The sequence below is a fragment of the Pyricularia oryzae genome, chromosome 1, assembly GCF_000002495.2.
Source record: "Pyricularia oryzae 70-15 chromosome 1, whole genome shotgun sequence".
In the NCBI taxonomy this organism is placed as follows: domain Eukaryota; kingdom Fungi; phylum Ascomycota; class Sordariomycetes; order Magnaporthales; family Pyriculariaceae; genus Pyricularia; species Pyricularia oryzae.
This window is the reverse complement of record NC_017844.1, coordinates 7,740,116-7,761,167: the sequence shown is the minus strand read 5'-3', so window position 1 is coordinate 7,761,167 and position 21,052 is coordinate 7,740,116. Positions and strand designations below refer to the sequence as shown.

Here is a 21,052-nt window from a genome sequence, read left to right as displayed (position 1 = left end):
CAGCCGCCTGCGTGAGACACCTCGTGCCCGCAACCCAGGCCAGCCGGCCACGACCCTGCAAACGGCTGCACAACTCCTCCCGCGGATCCGGAGATTAGAGTTGCGCGCACCTCGCAATGCCCCGGATTCTCGCACTGACCCCACCGGAGGAGTCCCAAAAGAGGAAGCGGCGCGCCGCTTTATCGAATGGCTCGACATGGTATCACCTGACGATATCGTGGTATATACGGATGGTTCGGAAAAACACGAAAACAACTGCGTCCAAATAGGGTACGGATGGGCCGTTTTTAGGGCGGGCCTGGAATTTGCTGCAGGCTCCGCATTTATTACGCCGGAAAGCCACGTTTTCGACGCCGAGGCGATTGGCGCCCTGAGAGGGCTACAGGCGGCAGCCAAGGCCCAGCCAGGCGCCCGGATCTGGATTTGTGTGGACAGCACCTCGGTTATTTGGGGTCTTAGAGGCGACGCGCCGCGTTCGTCCCAATGGGCCTTTTTGGAATTCCATAACCTTGTCGATTTACTTCGAAAACAAGGCACCGAGGTTCGGGTCCGCTGGTGCCCTGGGCACCAGGGAATCCCGGGAAACGACCGGGCTGACGAGCTGGCCAAGGCCGGCTCCGCCGGACCGCCGGACCCAGACCCGAGGGCTCAGCAAACCACGTATAGCGGTGCCGGCACGGTCCTCAGAGCCATTCTTTCGAATATAGAAAAGGATTGGTGGCGCAAAGAATTTTGTGAACGGTCCCCCGCATATAGGGAATGGAAACTCCAATACACACCGAGAAAAGAGCCCGAGGAACTGCGTTTGCCAAGACCCCTACTGGGCCATTATTTGGCCACGAGGACCGGCCATGGCGATTTCAAAGCCTACCATGACCGTTTCAACCACCAGGATGCAAACACCTCGTGTGCCTGGTGCTGGAAGCGGACCTCCCCTGAACACCCGGTGCACTGCCGCCATTCGCGGGCGGTGTGGAGAAACTGGCCGTGGCCTGATAACGACCGGCCGGTCGGGCCGCCAAACCGCGCCCAACGCCGCAAATTCTTCCAGACAAGCTTCGGGCAACCGAAAAGCTTTGAGGCGTTTTCGATAGCCACCAACTACTTCAGCGCCCGCCCCAGAGCGGCCCGCCAGCGCCCCGCGCGTCACGAACGCACTTTACGCCTAGGGACACCGATCGTAAGCGACTCGAACTCAGACGAGGAATAGACTTATTGCCTTTTCACCCATACTCCACGGCACAAGCCGTCAGACGAACCCTCCGTGCACCTTAGGCACGGGGTCGCGTCAGTGAACTAACCCCCTAAGCAGGACCGGGCCCGAACCCGGTCAGGCACGATCCGCCTCTGCCCTCCTTGTTTTCCCCCTGTGTAAATAAAGAAGATAGAACGCGCGCCGAGATACCCCTCGGGAGGTTGCTAACGGCCGGCTAACAAGCCGGGCCGAGCCCGGCGTTAACTAATACTACTACTACTACTACTACTACTACGTGGACGAGACGGAGCTCACCGCAAAAGCTTACAATAACCAGGCAGGCTTTGCATCTCAGCTTTTGTCTCAAGAAAGAACACCATCCCATTGGAGTGTCGAGGACAATACAGCCAGTGACTACAATCCCCATCACTCAAATGCGGATGGCCTGCCGTCTATCATCTCCGCCCCTTTAGCCGCCCAACAGCAATATGCTACCGCTGCATCGCCCTCAAGCCTCCTCCAAACAAACGATGAGTTTCAATCAGAGGTTTTACCCTTAAAATCTCGTCAGTCGCCATCAGATAGTAGAAAGTCGTTGTCCAACGCCGCCGATGTTGGTTCGGGCGGTGTATCTATTGGCAATGCGTCGTCCCAGCTCGCCAGCCTGTATCTCACCGAGCCTGTCTGGCCGCTAAGGTCGGCATCAGAGGCCATGCTGCTCAGGCACTTTACTCGCAACCTTGCTCCATGGGTATGTCATTGGCATTTTCTGAAGTCCTATCCTGTATAAATCTTTGCTTACGAACGAGGCAGATCGATCTCTGTGACCCTCTTACTCTCTTTCAGGCTCTTGTCCCGCGACGAGCAGGGACTTGCCCCGTATTGCTCAATGCAATATTTGCGCTTGCTGCTCGGCATCTCAGTCACACAAGCGGCTACGACCACTTTGCCGCAAACCGTTACCACGACAAGTGCCTGAACTCATTTATTCCACTATTGCAGCATCGTGTTGTTTTTTCGGACGAGAACCTTTTCGCCGCGACAATTATTCTCCAAATATTGGAGGAAATGGAAGGTACGGGGGCCTGACCATTACGTAAATATTGAAAGTCGGACGGTCGGCCACATTTTGGAAGCTGACCCTTTACGTAACTGGCGCAGTAAGAAACATGGGTGTCGATACCAAGAGCTACCTCCTCAGCATTTACCAGTTTGTTAGCCATGGCGGTCGCTATATTAAACCCCGCAGTCTTTCCGCTGCAGCCTTTTGGGCCGGACTCAGGCAGGATATCTACAGTGCCGCTATGGGCAACCAACCTGTCCGTGTTAATATAGAGACCCCCATCGTCGACAGGTCCTTGGAGCCCACAGACGACGATGCCGCCTGGGCCAACCGTGCAGTCGCACACTGTGCCGACGTGTTGAACTTTTGCTTCGGTCAAAATCACGATGTTTCCCCAAGCTTTGGGTCGACAAGCGGCACATTCTCAACGACTGAGAGATGGCGCAGGCTGAGGGAATGGGGGCGAGCCTGGCAGATGTTTCTCCCCAAATCTTTTGTGCCAATACTGGACAGGAAACGGTCTGAAAAGGAAGCGTTTCCCGAGGTTTGTTACCAAACATCGTGTCATAGTATGTACATTTAGCACGTTGTCGAAACCCAACATGGCATCGTGTGTTAAGAAAGACAACTTATTAACCTCGAGCTTTATGCGCAATTTGCAGTTACTGGAGTCCAGCATCATATTTTAGCCCAGCTTTTTCTCATCCGGTTCGACCCAAAGATCCGTCGAATAGGAGGACAGAGAGAGTCAGCAATACGGCGCATGAAGGTAAAGCCCCAATACAGTTACACCACAAACACCAGATCTTCGTCTTTTAAATTTCACTCCAAACTGCCCTGGACTTGGTAGTATACAGTACATAATTTCTATCGTACGATGGGCTACACGTGACTGGCTGCTGACTATTTTCCGACCGCAAAATGAACAATTTTAAATTAGTTACAGCATCACATTCAACACCTGGTCCGTTGTTTATGTGGAATTGGAGTTCATAACAAGTGGTCACCACCAGCACTGTTCACTGCTTGCATCGGGGTAGCGGCTTGTAAGTTCTGGATTTGGATCTGAGTTCCCCGCCGGTATATAGCGGCGCACCCCTATTGCTAACGATCACCAGCTAATACTTTTGTGGGGATTACTTTACAGTCGGTGACCTATTCGAGAACCGAAAAGATCAGGAAGCACTTTTGGACATACTTTGCCGTACTTCACGAGACCATGCGTGGCCGACTGAATCCGTCCAGAAACAGATGATGGAATCGTGGAGATGGCCTGCAAACGCAAACGCAAACTGAAGATTGGTAAGCTGTCGAATAAGCAATTGGAGTTGCACGCTAGGATACGCAGGAACAAAGTTCTAGGGGTTCAAAGCCCAAGTCAGTGCCTCCTCGAACCATGGCCAACCGATAAAACAGCGGCGGGGTGTGAAGACAGCGGTTTACGATGCTGTGCTTCTCGCAAGCTCCAAGTTGACGTTTTCTTCCTGCCTTTAGTTTCAGACTCCGTAAGGTGCTGGTTAAACGGTCATGGACGAGAACATGAGGGCCTGGAACCTGTAGAGGTGGGGTACTCTTCGAGTTGACTTTATTGTTATTTACTTTTACTTAGTTGTTTTATATGTTGGAATCTAGTTAATATTTAGTTCATTCTTTAACGTTGCGTACCCCCTGTTCGGCACCCCCCCCTGTTCGGCACCCTGAAAATCTAACAACGAAATGCCTACTTTTATAAACTGATTTAAATATAAAATTATCAACGGACAAAAATACAATCGTTTTCACGCTTCTCCGGTTCATTAACCTCTTCTTCATCAGCTAAAGGTTCCAAATTTTCTATATCATTTTCCTGCAATCCAATAATGTTCTAGTAGTAGTAGTAGTAGTAGTAGTATTATTTAACGCCGGGCTCGGCCCGGCTTGTTAGCCGGCCGTTAGCAACCTCCCGAGGGGTATCTCGGCGCGCGTTCTATCTTCTTTATTTACACAGGGGGAAAACAAGGAGGGCAGAGGCGGATCGTGCCTGACCGGGTTCGGGCCCGGTCCTGCTTAGGGGGTTAGTTCACTGACGCGACCCCGTGCCTAAGGTGCACGGAGGGTTCGTCTGACGGCTTGTGCCGTGGAGTATGGGTGAAAAGGCAATAAGTCTATTCCTCGTCTGAGTTCGAGTCGCTTACGATCGGTGTCCCTAGGCGTAAAGTGCGTTCGTGGCGCGCGGGGCGCTGGCGGGCCGCTCTGGGGCGGGCGCTGAAGTAGTTGGTGGCTATCGAAAACGCCTCAAAGCTTTTCGGTTGCCCGAAGCTTGTCTGGAAGAATTTCCAGCGTTGGGCGCGATTTGGCGGCCCGGCCGGCCGGTCGTTATTAGGCCACGGCCAGTTTCTCCACACCGCCCGCGAATAGCGGCAGTGCACCGGGTGCTCAGGGGAGGTCCGCTTCCAGCACCAGGCACACGAGGTGTTTGCATCCTGGTGGTTGAAACGGTCATGGTAGGCCTTGAAATCGCCGTGGCCGGTCCTCATGGCCAAATAATGGCCCAGTAGGGGTCTTGGCAAACGCAGTTCCTCGGGCTCCTTTCTCGGTGTGTATTGGAATTTCCATTCCCTATATGCGGGGGACCGTTCACAGAGTTCTTTACGCCACCAGTCCTTCTCTATATTCGAAAGAATGGCTCTGAGGACCGTGCCGGCACCGCTATACGTGGTTTGCTGAGCCCTCGGGTCTGGGTCCGGCGGTCCGGCGGAGCCGGCCTTGGCCAGCTCGTCAGCCCGGTCGTTTCCCGGGATTCCCTGGTGCCCAGGGCACCAACGGACCCGAACCTCGGTACCTTGTTTTCGGAGTAGATCGACAAGGTCATGGAACTCCAGAAAGGCCCATTGGGACGAACGCGGCGCGTCGCCTCTAAGACCCCAAATAACCGAGGTGCTGTCCACACAAATCCAGATCCGGGCGCCTGGCTGGGCCTTGGCTGCCGCCTGTAGCCCTCTCAGGGCGCCAATCGCCTCGGCGTCGAAAACGTGGCTTTCCGGCGTAATAAATGCGGAGCCTGCAGCAAATTCCAGGCCCGCCCTAAAAACGGCCCATCCGTACCCTATTTGGACGCAGTTGTTTTCGTGTTTTTCCGAACCATCCGTATATACCACGATATCGTCAGGTGATACCATGTCGAGCCATTCGATAAAGCGGCGCGCCGCTTCCTCTTTTGGGACTCCTCCGGTGGGGTCAGTGCGAGAATCCGGGGCATTGCGAGGTGCGCGCAACTCTAATCTCCGGATCCGCGGGAGGAGTTGTGCAGCCGTTTGCAGGGTCGTGGCCGGCTGGCCTGGGTTGCGGGCACGAGGTGTCTCACGCAGGCGGCTGACAAAGGGGTGCCCCTTGTCCGCGAGCCTCAGTCGGGCGCCGTATTTCAGGCGGGTGTGGGCCAGCGCGACGCGGGCCGAGGGTAATCCTGCGTCCCTGAGGACAGTGGACGAGGGGGTGGTTTTATACGCCGGGAGGATTGCCCGTGCCGCTAAGACCAGCGGTTTGTTCAGTGCTTTGAGGAGTCCTCTTTGCTTGTGCGCTGGGTTGTACCATGCCTCGGCTGCGTAGGTGGCCGAGGAACCCACGCATGCCACCGCTGCCTTGCGAAGTGCAGCCGCAGGCGGTCCGTATCTTACTGCCCCAAAGCCTTTGAGGTGAGCAGCGACCGCCATTGCTTTGGCAGCCCTCTCGGCCACGTGGCGGCGCCCGTCTAGCCGCCGGCTGAACCAAAAACCCAGCCAACGCATGCCCGGGTACCGCTCGGCCCCGGAGGCGCTTTGTCCGCGTCGGCCGCCCGGCAGTTGGACCGGGGTAACCGTTCTACCATTAATCCGGATTTCCGGGTTGCGACCGTGTCTCTTCTTAGTGATGTGAATCACCTCTGTCTTTTCCGCTGCGAAATGGATCTTCTCTTCCGCCGCAATTTCGTGCATATCCCGGAGTTTATTTTCCAGCCAACGTACGTTCTCCTCCAACGAGCGTGACGATTTCCATGTGAGCACGTCGTCTGCGTATGCCAATCGCCACTCCGCACCGTTTTTAACGAGGTACGCCAAATACAGCATATATAGGATCGGGGAAAGGGGAGACCCTTGCGGGGTGCCGCACCCAAGCCGCCTAAAGCCCGTGGTCGTACCCTCCAGCCGGACTCGGGCCTGGCGGCCGTTTAAGAAGTTAATCACGAACCTGAGGAGCATTTTACTGAACCCGAGGCTCCGCATTTTCCGTATTAATCGCCCATGGAGGAGGGCGTCGAAGGCGCCTTGGACGTCGCATGCGACAAGGGTAACTTCCTCCCCGCGAGCTAAAGCCTGCTCGATATCGTGGGCGAGGGCACAAACCAGATCCGTCGCCGATCGCTTGGGTAGGGCACCGCCGTGGGTGCAGCTAAGGAGCCCGTTGCCGTGTATGGCCCACGCTATCCGGCGTGCAACGAGCCTCTCGAGGCCTTTTCCGATACAGGAGAGGAGGGCTATAGGCCGCCAAGATCGAACGTTGCTCCGGTCTTTTTTCCCCGTTTTCGGTAGCATCGCGACTTCGGCCTTCTTCCAAGGCGCTGGGAAATGCCCGAGTTCCAGGCAACGTTGGTAGAGCCTGCGCACCGGCTCGGCCAACGAAGCCCATCCGGCTTTTAGTAGCCGGACGGTAATTCCGTCGATGCCCGGGGACGTGCTCGTGACCCCAATGCAGGAGCGCTCCGCCTCTTCCGCACTAATCTGGGTGTCCCAAGGGATTTTAGCCTCGTCCGGCGACCAGGCCTCCAAAGGGTCTCCCTGCAGGTCATCCTCCGCCGAAAATCGGCCAAGCACCTCCCGTTGCAGTGCCTCCGCTTTTGCTAAGGGCTCGCTCACTTGCTCGCCGTTAATAACCAGCGGCGGGGACCGGAGGCGTGGTCCGGCTCCCAGCCAGCCCACCATGTTCCACAAATCCTTATCGTCGCGCAGTTGGTCGATCCGGTGCCTCCAGTACTCCCGCTTCGCGGCCCGCACCCCTTTCGTATAGGCTTTTTCCTCGGCAGAGGCGTCTGCCCTATTTACAGCGCTCCGTTTAACCCGCTGAAATTCGGTCCAGAGCCGTTGGCAGTTTTCGGTCCACCAAGGAGCCGATCTGCCCCTTTTTCCCGCCGGCGTGCCCACGACCCACGTTACTTGCTCCCATAAAGTTGTAAATTCAGCTACCCACGCGTCCAATGCGTAACCATCGGCCGCGGATCCCGGGTCCGGCATATCTTGCATGCCAAAAGCAAGTAGCTCCGCGAACTTTGGTAGCCGGTCGTCCCTAACCGAGACGTTGACCGCCTCCGGGCGCGGGGCGCCGCGCGTCCGCAGCGTGGTATAAAGGGATTCGTGGTCGGAGCCTGTGTAAAGACTGCTGTCAACCACAGTTATTGTGCTGGGGAGGTTGGAAAAGACCATATCCAGTAAACCCCCGTCGCGGTGGGTGGGCACGCCGATATTTCCTGTGAAACTCATCCCCTGGGCTTGCGCCCATGCCGTCAGTTGGTCCCCTCCGCGTGCGTTTGCGCGGCCCGGCTGGTATGCAGCAGCCGCTACGTTAAAATCGCCGCCTAGCACCGTGGGTCCATTTGGCACGGTATTGCATACCATTTCCAGCGCGGCTTCAGTGCCCGGCCTTGCATTTCCTACAGTAAACTATAGTCACAGGGTTGGACCAGACCCTCTAACGGACAGGCCAGCTAGAGCCCTCCTAGTCGCTGGATACCCAGCCTGCCACGTAAATACAAGGTTTGCACCTTAAGCCTACCGCATCCACAAAAAGGCCTCTTGGTAAACCGACGCGCGCATCCGTCCTCTCCGGCTAAAATAGCGTCTCTTCCGCCTAACATGCCGACGACATCATCTGCCCCGGTGTACGTCCCTAGTGCGAGTAGAAAGCTTCGAAAAGCCGGCGACACCCCGTACATGTCCATCCACAGCTTAGTCCCCCGTTGGTTCCTGGGCTAGCCCAGCGCCACAATGTGGACATGAATGCAATCGAGTTCTTCCCGTCCTCCAGACCCGGCGCAGATTCCCAGTGCGAGTGAGAAGCATGGGGCGCCTCAGTCACACTATTCCACCACGGCCCACCGTCCACGGGGTGTACCAAGGGTGCGAACCAAGGCCGTGCCCACGTTTCTTGCTTCCCGTTACCCAAAGCCGTCTCCAGCAATGGGCCGACCACGTCTTGCTGTCGGGACCCTTTGGAGACTGCCGCGCCGGCACAGTGCTTCCGGTCCACGTACAACTAACCAACCCCCGTAACGGCACTACCTCCTCGCTGCAGGCAATCCCAGAAGGTGTGAGGGGGTGAGAGGGTGCCCTGTCGATTCGAAGAACCGTCGGGTGGTTCTCAGCCTAATTTCCCTTTCTTTTAAACCGTATTGTCTAGCCTTCCGGGGAAGGACGCCTGCCTTTCCGGCTGGCAAAGTTTTTTGTGCCACGCTGGCTCGCATCGCGAGATTGGGCCTTGTCTTGTGCGCCTCTATGCGGGTGGCGCGCCGAGCCGCCGATCGGACTCTTCCTTCACCGCGATCAGTGGAAAACTCGTCAAAGGGGAGATCTGTCGATTATACATGGGTGTTGCGAGGAAAGGCGTTCCGTGTAGTGACGGTGCTTAGGGCGACAGGTTGAAGAGTTTTTCGTGTGTGCGCGCCTGTTAGGGCTACAGGCGGAAGTCCCGCGCAAACGTTAACAGCATGGTCCGTGCGCCCATACTGAAAATTTTGTGTACGGGAGAGAGTTGGTCTCGTCCACGTACGTAACTAGATATAAATAGTTCGATATAAAAATGTTAGCGAGGCGTGATTAGGGGTCATAAAATATGGTCGAATGCGTCTCCGATTTGGATGAGCTCAAACTAACTCTGGCCGGGCGAGGACATCCATGGCTGATTACGTGCAAAAGATTCTGGATGCAATCGGGTTAGCTCGGTCCAAATATTCCGGTTTACCTGATATGGAGTTGTTCCTGGTTGAATTGAAACCGTTTCGGCAAGTTCACACTTTTAATCAATCGGAATTTGAAACCTCTTCGGCATTCACGCCCCGTTTTAAAGCAACGACCACATATTGGCGTAGCTTTGTCGCCTGCAATTGGAGAAAATATATGCGTCGGTCAGTTTCTCTAAACGGTATTAAGAAGAAAAGTTGACGTTCTTCAAAGCACATGTATCACGTTGTTGGAAGCCGATTAAAGAAAACTTACATTTGAGGTGTTTTTCGCGGCAGTTTTGACTGTGGGACGTAATCAGTTAGTCTGTCTCTGGGTCTTATTTGGTTCATGTTAATATAACGTTATATGCATAGTAATAGTCGTAGATAAAAGAGCAGTGAAAACTGTGATGTGATTCGGTATTATTTGAGATGATAGGAAAGAAAACTACAAAGCAGAGTCAAGGGATATAAACAAAGCTGAAACGGCTCATACCATCCTAATGCTCCCAATTGATGATCTGAAAATGGGCTTGTAAACCCGCGCGCGCTATTTACGGGCATTTTCCTCGAATCCTCTAGCACGTTACAATGCCAGCAACCAGCAGGGGATTTTTGGTTAGATAACAAACGATGATTCAGCTGCTGAAAGGAAGAGAGCTTTGATTTTTTGGTGCGCCGGCAAAATGGAACATCGGAGATAGGCACATTTATACTTAAGTTATCGAAAATTGTATTGGTAATAGTGGATGGCGGTAGAATTAATTAGTGGGTATCTTGAGCGGGCAAGTGGGGTATCGCCAGGTGGTGCGTGGGTGAGTGGGTGAGTGGGCTCCTTGCCAAAAATGGAGGGGTGTGGTATATGGAGTTATATAGTTACTGCGTACGTAGGTAGGCAACTCAGGTAATTGGGGTGGACCTCAATAAGAGGAAGGTAGTATCTTAGCACTTTCAGGCAGGCGGGCTGCTGCTACCGTACCTTGTCTTATATGTTAGCCCCCGTCTACCTACTCAGGACCCACCGAAATGGGTTAACTACCTGCCTGTTTTTTTGGTATCCTCCCCCCAAAGCGATTTAGGGCACAACTTAAATTTTTCTGCGCGTCAAAAAAATACCTTCCTTAGTTGGTTCCCCAAGCAGAGATGATCCCAAGGCAACCGCACGAAAAATGCGAAGCCCGCCAATTTAACTACCAAAGTTTATATTTGGTGTGAGATTAATTCGGCAATGTTATTAACCCTTGTATATGGTTAATGGATACGGCCACCGTTTTGGATTTAACCGCGGCGTGCTTGGGTGGAATCTCTGCATGCATATTAGTTGGAGAGGGAAGGGGAGGGGGTTATCTTGCAAATTGTTACCAACAGACTGGTTCCACGTACAAAAGGTTTGGTTTTCTTATCGGGGTTTGAACCCTGAACAGGGACGTAAAAGAAAACAGATAGTTCGGCAGGTTTGACTAAAGTCTTTTATTATGCCTGGTATTGTTGCTGCCTCTTTCAGGCTAGATAATCAGCCACTATTCCACGTAGTAAACAGTAAATTTAAATTTGGTCAGCTAGAAAACAAATGTCCCTTGGACTAATTTAAAAAAACCTAAGCTTTCATGTGATCAAAAGCAGGCGAATAATGATCACCACGCATTTTAAACAATCGCTACATCAAATCGAATTAGCAATAAGTAAGACGCTAATAAAGAAAGTTTAATATTGTATTGAGTATGTGGTATTGTTGCATGGTTTAATATGGGAGGGCGTGGCCAGCCCCATCGGCGTGTACCTAGAAATACTTTAATCCGATATTTACCTAGGTGCTTACGAAGTAGCTGTATAAGTAGGTGCCGTCGACAGTCTAGAACACATGGGCGGACTGGACGATTGTAATAGGAATCGTGTGATCGCTGCGATCGGTAAAACAATACAAACAAAGTAACAAAACTATATCTCTCTCTAATTCATCATGATCTAACTCTCGTGTAACTGTAACTGTCTACAAGCCTGCATGAATCTCTTGGAAAACTCTGCTTCGTGTCCTTAAATAATGTGGTTGTGCACGTGATCTACTTACTCGCGTGTCTGCCCATGAATCAACACTTGGGGATATTTACGGCAAGCGCCTGCCTCGCCTACCCACAAAAGTTGCATATATACGCGCCGTGAGCATGGCACAGTTTTCGAAAGACCAATTTCGTAATTTGCAGGCCAAAATTTTGGAATCCTACAAGGGTGCAATATTTAGGCTGTAGAACGTGTTGGAAACCTTTAACAGTATTTTACACAGTTTTTACACAGGTATGATCAACAGAATTCCATCTAAACGTATAACACAGAGCAAGCTTGTGGGCTTTTCTATATTACATCTGGTATTAAAATTTATACCTCCAACTTTGATAGACAGCAGGTCACAAGTCCATAGCTTTTACTTTTTATATTTAACCTCGGTATATAAAAAACTGTTGATTCGGTCGGAAGTTGCATGAATGTTAACTGGGATAAACTTTGGATCTAGACGGATAATTAATCGCGTGCCTGGACCGGGATCTGCCGCCCGCTCACCTAGGTGAGTAGGTTTCCACAAAATTTCTATAGGCTGTGTCAAACGAGAACCAAAAACAATTGTGACTAACTAAATAGTGGGTTGTCTTTCTGCCGACCTAAATGAACAAGCATCTTAACCGAGGGTAGAATGAAAATTAGAAATATTTTGAAGAATGCCTTTTACTAGACAATACTTAGTTGAAGGATATATCATCTAATATATATCTAGTTACTCAAGGCACCTGGGCACGTTACGGGCGCCAGCGGGACATTTCCAAATTCAACCCGGATTCCAGCCGGGTATATTAAACCTTCTACGTAAAACAGAGACAGGGTCATCCATCACCTTTGTGCATTGCAGTAGCAATTAATAACAGGACGGCTAAATAATTATCAAACCTTTTTTTGTCCATCGTCCGATTAAAAAGTTTCAGACCAGCTAACTCTCACTTTTCCGCATCTGCTGAGTCTGACTTGACTCCTGCCGAAATTTAATTCGGGGGAAAAGTCAAAAACTTCACTGCAACCTCGTCCGAGGTCCACTGTAACTTTCCAATACAGGGACGTTCCTTGATGTTTGTACAATTCCCCGCGCTGCAATTTGAGTTGGCTGTTCCACTCTAAATACTATCGCGTCCCCTCGCCATTATATCGAAGCAATATTATTGGAAGGTGCTCGAATAATAAGAAGGGTCAGTTCGGCCTATAAAACCCTTTAGCTTTTTCTTCGGCTCCGCACGCGCCCATATTGGGCAATCTAATGCGTCCCGGTATATTGAGTACAACAACCACCTGTTCGCAACCCGTTCTTCATCTGATAGTCCTTTCCCGGAACTATCTGCCATCACCCCTTACTGCACCAAAGTTTTCTTTTATTGTTTCTATTACTCACTCGTAAGTGTGAGAAAGGTGAAGAACGCGCGCAAGATGGCGGACGAAAAAGACAAAATACGCGATACGGATGTTGCCACTAACCCCGAAACACAAAACGAGGACGCGCGCGCTACGAGCGATAAAAAGCCCCAGCACAAAGACCTTAACGATACTCGGCAGGCAACAGGAATAAACGGTCCAAAATATTCATGGAAGGCGTCCGACTTTACCCCGTGGGCTGCCGTCTGGACTGTGTTAATTAGTGCTTGTATTTTTATGATATGACCAGCAAATGAGGAAATGGCCCGCTGGAATTGCGTTCTGTGATATTTATTAACTGAATTAGAAAAAGAACACAAGAAAGTTATCATGTGGCCTTGGTCAACAACTTTTGTAAAAAAATGCAGGCGCGAAGCATTTCGAGCCTTTTCCTTTTTCAACGTTGTTTTTCTCGCTAACCATAACACCTGAGGCGCTTTTTCCGAGTTCAAAAAAGATATGGTAAGCAGTTGCCTATTATTATTATGCGGTCAAATTTATGTTCTGCTATATATTAGGTAGAGTTGTGTTGGGCGTTTAGGCTTAGCTTAGTCCTCATCTTAGCACTATCACCTTGAACAAAGCAGACTGACAGTCCAACTTCAACATTTTCTCCTCACTATTCAGCCACAATGTTTCATATTGCTCAACAGCCTGCTAAAATCCCCCAGGTTCTAATTGAGCCGCCAAATATACTACAAAGTCATGATCCAACTCTCTTAAAACGAGCCACCTTCGATAACACTTGTACAAATGACGACAAAGCTACTATAAGTCTAGCAGCTACGAAGTAAGAGACACAGGATATGACGCTAAAGGAGAGTTTGTATTAAATAATTAAAATAACAGCTGCCGTAGCCTTGCTCAACACGGAGCCGACGCTGCGAAAAACAACGAAGAAAAAGTACTCTTGTACTTTAAAACCAGCAATTCTAGGAGTATACGTACTATTGTGAAGACTTTCGACAAAGCCTACTTTAAATGCAATATTTCCAGCGGCGAGGGTATCATCGCTTGTTATGATAATTGGAAGGCTTGCTCAGAGGGAACTATGGCTTATACAATCCAACAGAAGAAGTAGTAGTAGTAGTAGTATTAGTTAACGCCGGGCTCGGCCCGGCTTGTTAGCCGGCCGTTAGCAACCTCCCGAGGGGTATCTCGGCGCGCGTTCTATCTTCTTTATTTACACAGGGGGAAAACAAGGAGGGCAGAGGCGGATCGTGCCTGACCGGGTTCGGGCCCGGTCCTGCTTAGGGGGTTAGTTCACTGACGCGACCCCGTGCCTAAGGTGCACGGAGGGTTCGTCTGACGGCTTGTGCCGTGAAGTGTGGGTGAAAAGGCAGTAAGTCTATTCCTCGTCAGAGTTCGAGTCGTTTACGATCGGTGTCCCTAGGCGTAAAGTGCGTTCGTGGCGCGCGGGGCGCTGGCGGGCCGCTCTGGGGCGGGCGCTGAAATAATTGGTGGTTATCGAAAACGCCTCAAAGCTTTTCGGTTGCCCGAAGCTTGTCTGGAAGAATTTGCGGCGTTGGGCGCGGTCTGGCGGCCCGACCGGCCGGTCGTTATCAGGCCACGGCCAGTTTTTCCACACCGCCCGCGAATGGCGGCAGTGCACCGGGTATTTAGGGGAGGTCCGTTTCCAGCACCAGGCACACGAGGTGTTTGCGTCCTGGTGGTTAAAACGGTTATAGTAGGTTTTGAAATCGCCGTGGCCGGTCCTCATGGCCAAATAATGGCCCAGTAAGGGTCTTGGCAAACGCAATTCCTCGGGCTCCTTTTTCGGTGTGTATTGGAGTTTCCATTCCCTATATGCGGGGGACCGCTCACAGAGTTTTTTACGCCACCAGTCCTTTTCTATATTCGAAAAAATGGCTCTAAGGACCGTGCCGGCACCGCTATACATGGTTTGCTGAGCCTTCGGGTCTGGGTCCGGCGGTCCGGCGGAGCCGGCCTTGGCCAGCTAATTAGCCCGGTCGTTTCCCGGGATTCCCTGGTGCCCAGGGCACCAGCGGACCCGAACCTAGGTGCCTTATTTTCGAAATAAATCGACAAGGTCATGGAACTCCAGGAAGGCCCATTGGGACGAACGCGGCGCGTCGCCTCTAAGACCCCAAATAACCGAGGTGCTGTCCACACAAATCCAAATCCGGGCGCCTGGCTGGGCCTTGGCTGCCGCCTGTAGCCCTCTCAGGGCGCCAATCGCCTCGGCGTCGAAAACGTGGCTTTCCGGCGTAATAAATGCGGAGCCTGCAGCAAATTCCAGGCCCGCCCTAAAAACGGCCCATCCGTACCCTATTTGGACGCAGTTGTTTTCGTGTTTTTCCGAACCATCCGTATATACCACGATATCGTCAGGTGATACCATGTCGAGCCATTCGATAAAGCGGCGCGCCGCTTCCTCTTTCGGGACTCCTCCGGTGGGGTCAGTGCGAGAATCCGGGGCATTGCGAGGTGCGCGCAACTCTAGTCTCCGGATCCGCGGGAGAAGTTGTGCAGCCGTTTGCAGGGTCGTGGCCGAATGGCCCGAGTTGCGGGCACGAGGTGTTTCACGCAGGCGGCTGACAAGGGGGTGCCCCTTGTCCGCGAGCCTTAGTCGGGCGCCGTATTTCAGGCGGGTGTAGGCCAGCGCGACGCGGGCCGAGGGTAGTCCTGCGTCCCTGAGAACAGTGGACGAGGGGGTGGTTTTATACGCCGGGAGGATTGCCCGTGCCGCTAAAACCAGCGGTTTGTTCAATGCTTTGAGGAGTCCTATTTGCTTGTGCGCTGGGTTGTACCATGCCTCGGCTGCGTAGGTGGCCGAGGAACCCACGCATGCCACCGCTGCCTTGCGAAGTGCAGCCGCAGGCGGTCCGTATCTTACTGCCCCAAAAACTTTGAGGTGAGCAGCGACCGCCATTGCTTTGGCAGCCCTGGCATTATACACTAGTATTTACATGTTATTAATTTATACGTAATAATTATTAATCCCGCACTCCATATTAAAACAGTATCCTCATTACTAAATTTTATTCAGCAACCTTGGCTGGAGTGTTAACAAACTTTAATACTTTTACTTAGTTATTTTTATTGCTTGCATTAATAATTCTAACTAAAACTGATGAAAATCCGCTGCGATCGGCAGAAATATTATAATAAAATAACTGCATTCTCATGTATAATAACTGAGCTATTTGGAATCATTTACAAAATCACATGAATTTGTTGAAAATCTCTGCTACGTCTTCCCAGACACGTGGTGATACACGTCATCTACTCACTCGCATGTCTGCCCCTGAACCAATACTCCAGGCATTCAACAGCCCAGCCGATATAAACAATCCAAGCGCCAGGCATAAAACTAAGTACACGGATACTTAATAACCACAACCGATGCCAATCTTCTGGGAGACGGAGCAACAATCAGCATTGCATTGTAAGAGTGAAACACCGTTTTGGCTGCAGAAGTGACCAGCCTCAGTGTTCCACCGACTCCCGGTTTCACACCTCCTTGAGCCCAGCTTTTTAAAACAGGCGTCAGCATCCTTCCAGCAGCAATCAGGTGTGCTGCCGCACTATTGATAGTCAAATGTAAGTTTGTTGAGCTTTAACGAGGGGTATGAAAAAGCAATGGGGGGTGGTATTTACAAAGGACTCTCCTTTCACAGAGCCTGTGAGGAGGAGGGTGACTAAAGCTGGAACATAGAGCTTCATTGTAAACAAGTGGGATGTTAAGCTTTGGTGTTGTAATTGTAGCGATGAAAGTTTGCGATAATTGGTAAGTATGGCTTTGGTTTAAATCGAAGTAGGAATATGAGGTGTAGCGCCTGGCTATAAGTTTCAGGTAAGTATACTTCAATGATGATGAGCTTTAACCGAATACAATCCAAAAAGGAGAACAAGTTATAAAGTGCGGCGCCTGGCTTATATATTCCATCCTACAATAATAGAGCATTAAAGGTTAACTTTTTAACCTGTGAATTTATCTACGTAGAATATTATCCCATTTTGGCTAAGCCATAGTACTTACTATATCGGCGACAAATTAAAATTTCTTGGCAGTAAGAGAACTTGGTTTTGAAACAGCAGCGTAAATAAATAAGTAGTTCACAAGTTTGATTTGCACTCTGATATTATCCTCTGCAATTAGTGACCCCCTTGCGGGGGGAATGGCGCAGTGGTTAAGCGCCATGGCTGTTACTTGAGTAACGTAGGTTCGAATCCTGCTCCCTCCACCTCCTCCCCGCTTACCCGTGGCAAGGATAACCCGGCTGGCTATCGACAACAACCACCCGCCTGTGCCGTCGAGCCCACACTTGTTGGGAACTTCGTCTCCATGGCTACAAACGACCGACAGCTCCGCTGTTTGGACACAGGCCCCTCTCGATGAAGAGCCGTCAACTGCCGTCAGACGAACCCTCCGTGCGCCTGAAGGCACGGGGTCGCGTCAGTGAACAAACCTGTAAGCAGGACCGGGCACGAACCCGGTCAGGCTCGATTCGCTTCTATGCCCTTGTTTTCCGCTGTGTAAATAGAGAAAATAGAAAGCGCGCCGAGATACCCCTCGGGAGGTTGCTAACGGCCGGCTAATGAGCCGGGCCGAGCCCGGCGTTAAATAATACTACTACTACTACTACTACTAGTGACCCCCTTGCAAGTTAAATAAAATCACTGTTTTACAACTTGAGTGTAGCCTCATGTAACGGTCCGGTATAACTGGGAGTAAACCTTAAACTTTTCAGCTGATTGTACCCATATTTGATGGGACATGACAAAGCCGAACCACGTTGGCCTTCCTTTCTCTCTTCTTCTTTTCTATTTTCTCCTCATCGGGAATCTTGAGTCATTTCGTGCAGTTGGTCGCTGTCTAGTGCCTCTCTGCTTCGTGATCCTAACTCCTATCGCCAAGGCTAGTAAAGGTTTCCTAGCGTAAGTTGTCAGGGTGATAACGTGACTGATCAGCGGGCGGTCATACCACCGGGCGACCCACTTTCTTAATTGTTAATTATCCTGTTGATAGAAATTGTGTGATTGTTGCGATCGGTGAAACATATAACAAAGCGAACCGGTGTTCTGATATATGGTAAATAACTAACTCCCACTATCTGTGATATTAGACTTTGAGATTACTAGACCCTAACGTTTGTCACTGTCAGGCATATATTAGAGAAGATCAGTGTATCGGGCACTATCAATGAATATTTTAAACTCAGGAGAAGAGAGAAAAATCTCAACTGAAGACAAGATAGACGAACACGTCTAGGACGTGACCTTCTCCCTGTTAAATCTTACTATGCAACCTCAAAGTGGCAAAAAAACCCGAACCTTGACCGAAATCAGTTACGTTACCAGGCTAAGATTTGCCCAGGCCCCGTTGGCCGGGCTCCCCTGTTTCTCAAGGTTGATTTTTGATAAGTTAGCTTTCACGTCTGAAAAGAATAACGCTGGTTTTCTTGGCAAGTAAGCCTCAAAAATTAAAAATAGTTTTACACAATGAAAAGTAGCGTATTTCTAAGCTTAACTGTTTAGGAATAGCATGTTTTTGCCGCCGAGAGGGACGAGGGGTAGACCACGAAAAGTGACTGAAACAAGTATCACATCAAGTTGAATCCGCGTTTGTAATAGGGAGGTTCCTTGCAATTCCCGGCACCGCATTCTGGATTGGTTGTACTACTTTTTAATTACCATTGGCGCTCCCTCGCCAATATATGACATTTATGTGTCATGCTAAAAAATTCAAAACGCCAAGGGGACAACTCAGGAAATCTCGCACAGCTTAGCGTTTGTTCTGTTGAGAGTGTTTAGTCAGTTTTTCAATATTATTTATTAGTTAGCTTCTTTTTATAACATTCGCGCTGATAGTCATGTACCCTTTGGAAGCCCCGTTGATAGATATCCACTTTCAGATGGTCAGAGACATGGGGTTTGACATAAGTATATCACTATACTCTTCAAACCCAACGTATTTAAACCGCACCAAATTACGAGTTTTTTTTGCATTGGTTATCAAAGCCATAGCAAGTTCTTGACAAAAAAAACATCTTTAGTCACAGCTTTCAAAGTTCTTGAGGAACTTCCCTTTATTGTTTCAGAGATATTACTCCTTTTCCTAACCAACTCTGTCCATTTCCTTCTATTAAGAAACACATACCTGCACAGGCATTCAGAGAAAAATGCGCAGCTTTTATTTCGCTCTCCTCTTGGCTCCAACCGCCGTCCTTTCAGTTGAGATCAACATTAACCCTGGAACCGGAGAGCTATGCTGCGACCAGGGTACACCAGACAGTTCCGAATCCTGCAAAGGTTTAGGTTTGAACTCATACTGTGTAAGTTGTGTAAAGATTATAACGGCGAGAAGCAAAGGAAAAAAAATTAATCACCCTTCTCCGCAGTGTTCCCAAGCTCGGAATGACAACCGCGGGGGATGTGATCCCCCCAGAATAGAAATCTTCAACGTCGGGCGCACTGTCACGTCTTTTGTTCAGGGAGGCACTTGTAAAAGGACTGACTCGCAAAAGAATGTGTATAATGCATTCATTGGGTGCGCAAAGTGATTTGGGTTTCAATCGGCAAATTGCATAGTGTGCACGGGCATATGCAGCGGCACTTGTCTTACGCGATAGGTATTATGGAGTGGCACGCCTGGGCGACTGCCAACCGTGACTAGCTCAACCTCACGTGACAAGGAGCCAGGCTAAACCTGTTATTGTTTGCTTAGGCGCTTGTACGCGATCGGCACTGCGTGCCTGTCTGTCTCTTTTATGCTTAGATTTCAATTTTCGAATACAATCGCCCCTATGTTGCAGGGTCATCTTTTTGGCATTGCTTTCGTGACAGTACCCAGAGTTATACTAGTCTCAGGGCTCATCCCTGAACGGCGCGATCCACAATTGAGCCGTGGCTCAAGTGTCGGCTTTGTTTGTACCTTGTCACGGCCGGGCATACATTGGAGAACCTCAGTGTATTAGGCGCTATCGACGAAAATTCTAAACTGAAGAGAAGAGAGAAATCACGATTGACGGCGCGCTCAAGAGACGCGCTTAAATCCGGAGTAAGTGGACCCTTGTCCGATCCCTGGCTCAGCGTGGCTGGTAGAGCCGAGTCGTGATTCTGAGGGTAGGTTTGGGGGCCTGATCCTCACATTACCCCCCTTTAAGGCCTGATCGACGTAGGCGGTCAGAGTTTTGAGTCTGTTACGTGTGTCTCCTCGGGGTTTTCCGCCGCTCTCGTGTCTTTTTCGCATCGTATTCGGCAATATTATCCTCGGGTCCGTCTTCCGCAAAAACATCCTCTGCTGCGCTCCTGATCCACTGTTGCAAATTTACCGGAGGTCCTGCTGCGTCCGGGTACTCCCTGTGAAAGGTATCCAGCAGTACTGGTGAATTTTCAAGTCGCGGGCCTCATACCATGTCTCATCAGGGTCGAGTCCGACCCACGATACCTGATATTGCAACGTCTTCTTTCGTCCGAATAGACGTGAGGCCAACACTTGCTCCACCTCCCACTCCGGTTCTCCGTTAATTTCGACCGGTGGTTCCGGCTTTTGATACTGCTGAGGTAATGGATCCGTTGCTGCCTTGCGCAGTCGGCTGGCGTGGAACAGCTTACTACCTTTATACCAGGCAGGGGTGTCGAGAATGAAGCTGTGGCCCTTTTCCTCGAGAATCGTCCATGGTCCTGCATTTTGCGAGTCCAACTTGGTCGTAGGAGCTTCGGTGGAAAAACCCTTTTTGCTAACGTAAACCGCATCTCCCACCGTAAAGTCGACCGGTCGCCGCTTCTTATTAGCCTGCCTCTGTTGCTCTATCTGCGCTCCGAGTCCGTTGTTGCGGGCCAGTTCCTGAGCTTGCCGGGCTTGGCGGACCATTTCCAGCGCCTTTTGTTGCTGACCGGTCTCCAGGTCTTCTTCGGGTAAAGGTAAAGAGAGCGGGTCTCTAGGGCGAGCTCCGGTTTCTGCTTCGATCGGTGCCATGCCAATAGAGGCGTGGACGGACGAGTTGTGGCCGAAGTCGAAAGCGGGGATATGCCGTCGCCAATTCGTTTGGTATTTGTCTACATAAAAGCGCATTTTCTGATCCAATTCAGCGTTGGTAATTTCGACGCTGCCCTGACTTTGAGGGTGGCGGGCGCTTCCATGTTTATGCTTTGTTCCTGTCAACTCGTTTAGAGTATTTAGGAACTCGGATATAAACGGTCCGGCGTTGTCGGAAAGCCATAAATCGGGGACGCCTTTCCAACGGTACACGGTCTGATAATACCGCATGGCCAAGGTCTCCGCGGTGTCCGTCTTTTTTCCCGGTAGGGTGGCCAAAAGTTTGGTCAATCGGCAGATGAAGACCCAGACGTAATTATAGCCTTCTTTATCCTTGGGCATATCTTTGCCGTCTACCATTACGTGCTGCCAACACCGTCTAGGGATCTCCAG

General features: G+C 50.8%; 3 protein-coding genes and 1 pseudogene across 4 annotated transcripts; all 4 read left to right on the top strand.

Annotated features, from left to right (window-relative positions):
- Positions 1-2,175: 2,175 nt before the first annotated feature.
- MGG_15414 (uncharacterized protein) lies at positions 2,176-3,590 on the top strand. Its single transcript, XM_003711057.1, has 4 exons — positions 2,176-2,270; positions 2,357-2,802; positions 3,205-3,304; positions 3,377-3,590. The coding sequence occupies exons 1-4, from the start codon at positions 2,264-2,266 to the stop codon at positions 3,511-3,513; spliced, it is 690 nt and encodes a 229-aa protein (XP_003711105.1). The 5' UTR covers positions 2,176-2,263; the 3' UTR covers positions 3,514-3,590.
- Positions 3,591-13,286: 9,696 nt separating this feature from the next.
- MGG_16546 (uncharacterized protein) lies at positions 13,287-13,735 on the top strand (the record flags this gene model as incomplete). Its single annotated transcript, XM_003711056.1, has 2 exons — positions 13,287-13,444; positions 13,513-13,735. The coding sequence occupies 2 exons, from the start codon at positions 13,287-13,289 to the stop codon at positions 13,733-13,735; spliced, it is 381 nt and encodes a 126-aa protein (XP_003711104.1).
- A 3,055-nt stretch (positions 13,736-16,790) lies between these two features.
- MGG_20108 lies at positions 16,791-16,862 on the top strand (annotated as a pseudogene). The gene has a single exon. The product of its transcript is annotated as a tRNA-OTHER (tRNA).
- A 1,938-nt stretch (positions 16,863-18,800) lies between these two features.
- MGG_16545 (uncharacterized protein) lies at positions 18,801-19,181 on the top strand (the record flags this gene model as incomplete). Its single annotated transcript, XM_003711055.1, has 2 exons — positions 18,801-18,953; positions 19,146-19,181. The coding sequence occupies 2 exons, from the start codon at positions 18,801-18,803 to the stop codon at positions 19,179-19,181; spliced, it is 189 nt and encodes a 62-aa protein (XP_003711103.1).
- Between the last annotated feature and the right edge of the window lie 1,871 nt (positions 19,182-21,052).